Source organism: Marmota monax, unplaced genomic scaffold, assembly GCF_021218885.2.
Source record: "Marmota monax isolate L192 unplaced genomic scaffold, Marmota_monax_Labrador192_F-V1.1 WCK01_AAM20220418_F8-fsc00410, whole genome shotgun sequence".
Taxonomy (NCBI): domain Eukaryota; kingdom Metazoa; phylum Chordata; class Mammalia; order Rodentia; family Sciuridae; genus Marmota; species Marmota monax.
The window spans coordinates 336,950-341,500 of NW_026693388.1; the positions used below are offsets into that span (position 1 = coordinate 336,950).

General features: G+C 38.4%; 1 protein-coding gene across 1 annotated transcript; it reads right to left on the reverse strand.

The window, feature by feature from the left end:
* Positions 1 to 1,984: 1,984 nt before the first annotated feature.
* LOC131424655 (uncharacterized) lies at positions 1,985 to 3,848 on the reverse strand. The gene is made up of 2 exons (XM_058583348.1): positions 2,921 to 3,848; positions 1,985 to 2,512 (listed from the first exon to the last, which is right to left on the reverse strand). Exons 1-2 carry the CDS (start codon positions 3,513 to 3,515, stop codon positions 2,400 to 2,402), a joined length of 708 nt encoding a protein of 235 aa, XP_058439331.1. The 5' UTR covers positions 3,516 to 3,848; the 3' UTR covers positions 1,985 to 2,399.
* Positions 3,849 to 4,551: the final 703 nt, after the last annotated feature.

Consider the following 4,551-nt stretch of genomic DNA (forward strand, 5'->3'; position numbering starts at 1 on the left):
TTCAAAATATTTTGGCAAATAACTTGTGCATAAATACTTTTTTTTTGATGGTAAAACATGAGATAGTAAGGAAAGCAATAAGAAAGCAAAAGTAATAATAGAGAAAGCTAATATATGACTAAATATATTCACTATATGTATATGACAGTTAATTGAACATAAATTTTCAGTACCTCAAGTCTAAAAATGATGTATAATAGTTCCATTTTTTCATAGCATAAAATTATATTTTTACATAAAATTATCAATATTAATATCTGAAATTTAAAGCACAAATATTTATTAAATTTGAAATAAAATGTACTACCATAAGAAAAATAAATAAATTTAAACTTTTTAAGATGGGGATAAATAAAAATTTTCATAATTATGTATATATATGCACACACACACACTGTGTATTTAGTAGGTCAGAGAAAGCTACAATGCTACATAAAGTGCAATATTCTTATTCAACATGTATTATCTTCTGTTTTCTTCATTATTCTTTATATACATATTTTTCAATTTGAAAAATAGTAATCCACATTTGAAAAATGAATTATTTTGAAAGAATTGATAACATCATCATTTAAGAAAAATGGCTAATCCATGAAAAAGTTTTAAAATATTATATTTCACAACATCAAACCTTTCATTTTGTCTGGGTTAAGAGATCAACTGTTTAAATCAATTGTCCCCACACAAAGTTAGTTTGAGAGCTTCTGTAAAACTTATTAGCCTCTTTAGAGGAGCACAAAATATTCTCTAAATCTTTCCCATTATTCTATTGGTCATTAGGCTACAAATACATTAGGTCACCTATGCTTATTAAATTAACTTCTGCATTCAAAATTTGCCACTTATTAGTTGGCCTGGTGTCTTTCATCCATGAGCTCACTTTCTATTGAAACTTTGCACATCCTACCTTCACTGACCACTCCATATGATATCTCCTATCACTCTAAAAGCCTTTATCTATAAGCACCTTACATTTAATACCATCCAAACTGAATATTCTACCTTTTCAACATAAATATCTTCTTTCTCACATAGTTTTAATTGAGTCAAAGGTATATCTTCAATTCAGTTTAAAATGTCAGTTCTTCATGAGCCTGCCTATCAATGTCTTAGTGATACCCTAGATAAATTGTTAATATTTGTGATATTAAAATAATTGACATTTAATTAACAATTACTGCATGGTAAAAATATCCTTAGTAATATAAAACATGCATGTGTATGTACATATGCATATATTTATATATAGATTTTTTAATTCTCAAAAACACCTTAAAAAGCAAAATCTTGGGCTGTGGATGTGGCTCAAGCTGTAGTGTGCTCGCCTGGCATGTGTGGGGTGCTGGGTTCGATCCTCAGCACCACATAAAAAATAAAATAAAAATAAAATAAAAATGTTGTGTCCACCAAAAACTAAAAAATAAATATTAAAAAATTCTCTCTTAAAAAAATCAAAATCTATTAGTCTCCTCATCATAGATAGCTAAAAAACATGAAGCCTAAGTAACCTACTCAAGATACCTATGTAATTAGCAGAAGAAAAAAAAAGAAAGAAAAACATGATTCAAACTACGATAGAATTTATCTTCACAGCTTGGAAAGGAACAACCCCATATTCGGGTATTTTAATTCCTATTGCTTTTTATTCATGTTCATTTATTATGAACTTCTATCAGATTAATCACTTGTCACTCTGTATTAAGTTCAAGATTTCCTTTATTTATTTACTTATTTATTTTACTTATTCAGATTGTCCTCTACAATCTCCACATATTAAAGTTCTTAAATGTTGTCTTCATCCCTAGATTTTATTTGTCACAACTCTAGCCCTGTCGTGGTTTGGATATGAGGTGTCCCCCAAAAGGTCACGTGTGAGACAATGTAGGAAGGTTCAGTGTCGCGACCCCTTGCCCGCAAGGAAGACGCAACTCGGGAATCTTCTTTCAACAGTTTATTCAGGCCCTTGATATTTCTTCTTCTCCCTTTCTGATGCCCCTCCCAGCCTTAATAAAGCATCCCAAGCCCCAATGCAAAGCTGCCGCGTGGAGCTTTCTCACAGGGTGGTGAAAAATCATGTGCCAACTTTCCCAGATAAGGAGTTGTTTGTCACAGACCACAGCAGAGCCAGCGTCATCTTGTAATGGCGACCATAATCTGCAGAAACGGCAGAAGCGGCTCACCACAGTTCCCCCTTTTCTGTTTTCTTAAAACAATACAGGCGAGAGTAGAGGTCCTATCCCACTGTGCAGAAGTGGCTGCATAGTATGGCTCAGTCCTAAGGAGGGCCCTTCCCCAGATCTGAGGCCATATCAGCCGACGCCTTTTTTCGTGGGGCGGGGCGTGAACGCGTCTAACCCGCATGCAATAGGACATGCTCTCCTTGAGGTCCTCGTCAAGGATCACTCAAGTGCAGTGCCTTGCCTCGCATCCTGTATCGTGACGATGGTGGATGAAGGGGGATAGCTGAGGCTGAACTGTGACTGTTTATAATGACAAACAAGTTGACAGCACCCTGAAAGAAAGGCACAAACTTCAAGGCGATAGAAAAGCACTAGTGTGGAAACCCATCTGCATGCAATGGCAGTAAGACCGGCAGAGTGCAAGGGCTTTCCAACACTAAGAGAATAACAAGGAAAGTCATGTCGATCCCAGTGCAATGTTATAATAACTTGGGGTGAAACGACCATGACAAAGGTTTACTGCTTAAGATGCGCAAGCCAGACTTGAGGCGAGTTGCCATTTTCTAAAGCTGCAAGAGCTTGTATGATCATAGCCTTATCGTGAGCACTGCGGGCCTTAAGGCGACAGAGAAACCACAAACAGAGGAACATACCGAAGCAACACATTGCACCAAAAATGCCTACACCCACCCACTCTTTGAAGAAGGAAAAAGCCGAAGATATCCAATCGGTGAACTGACCCAAAGTCACGGGATCGACACGGGTACTGTTCAAAACAGCAATCTGAGTTAGTTGAGACTGGATCAAGTTTTCTGCTTCCATGGACCAGGTTCCGGATAGATACTCCCCGATGATGCTGGAGGCATTTCTGGAATCATAAAATCTGACAGAGGTTATACATAAATGTGCACGTTGATCAATACAACCCAAACATACTAGATCAGACAATTCCTCAACTTGAGCTTGAAGTAGATCTATCCTTTGATTAGCAGCCAGAATCCCAGATAAAATGTGTTGATTAATTCTACTTTGAGATTCAAGTATGGTGGATGTTTGTTGAATAACCTGATTAATAGTGGCAGCAGTTTGTACCTGGCTGGCCATGGCTACTCCAGCTATAACTGCTGCAGCAGCAGATACCGCCACAGCTGTCACTATGGCTGCCATAATTCCAAAATCTCTATGGGCTCTAATCAGTTCAACAATAGGAAAAGACTCTGTATCTGCAGTAACCGGGATCGAGACAAAAGTTGGAATTTTCATAACCACTGCCATAGGCCAGGATCCATTCCAACACTCAGACAAGTAACAGGTAATATTAGAGCAATTAAGCATCCTCTGTGATGTAACATTAGCCAAAAGAAACAGGAACGGAGATTGGAGACAGACTGCTGCGGAGGGTAATGTAGCATTAAACAATTGTGAATTATTTGCAGAAATTTTAAGCCTCCTACTTCGCTCCGAGTCTTGGGTACTGCCAGAAACATTAAACAGCCAACTTTGGACTCCTAATATTTCCCTGGGGAAACACAAGCGCGGACTAGACTAGCCCAATCTGAGGGAGTCATGCAAAATCTAGTAAGTCCCTCCACCTGAGTGAGAGTGAAAGCGGCATCTATGCCATAAGTGCGGACAGATTCTGCCAAGGTTTTAATTATCTTAAAGTCTAAAGGCTCATGATATCTTCCCCTGTTATTGTCCTGAAATACAGGGTATGCAAGTCCCATATCTGTATTAACTGTCCTCCAAACTTGTGCATGAAAAGATCTCCCGGAACTTTGGCTCCCCCCACATACGGAGGTGGGGCAATCGGCACCATATCTTCTTCTAGATATTCTACCTCCTCCTCCTCAGAGTTTTGTTGACCGATGTTAACTCCCTTCCCCTTCTTACAGTAGGCCTGTGTGCCCTGTGTCTCCTTTTTCTTCTTTTTCATTTTTATCTCATGTAGTTGTTGTAACAATATATCAAGGTCCTCAGAACTCTCTGAGTCGCTTGTGTTCTCAGGCGTTTTTAATTCGGTCAAGTCTGGGTAGAGCCTTCTCCTATTTTTATCTTCAGGCTCTTTTGCCTTCTCACTACTGTTACTTTTAATACTCTCTGCCACTTCACTACATGATCCTTCAGATTTTTCCTCATGCAGCTGCTCAAGAATAGCTTGACCCTCACTCACAGCTTCCTGGCATTTACCATCTGTTATACATCCTCTAACTAACTTCCAAAGTGGTATAACACCACCCTCTAAGGTGCCTTTCTCACGAGCGAAATCTAGATCTTTCCCTAATTTGTCCCAGCTGGGAACCGTAAGACTCCCTGAAAAAGCAAACCAAGGAGCCGCTATATCAGCTTCTCTTAAAAATATCTGCAAAGT

Coding starts and splice junctions, on each gene's coding strand:
- LOC131424655 (XM_058583348.1), bottom strand. CDS start 3,515: ATGCTTAATTGCTCTAATATTACCTGTTACTTGTCTGAGTGTTGGAAT. Junction 2,513..2,920: donor TGTCGATCCCGTGACTTTGG/GTCAGTTCACCG, acceptor CCTTTCTTTCAG/GGTGCTGTCAACTTGTTTGT.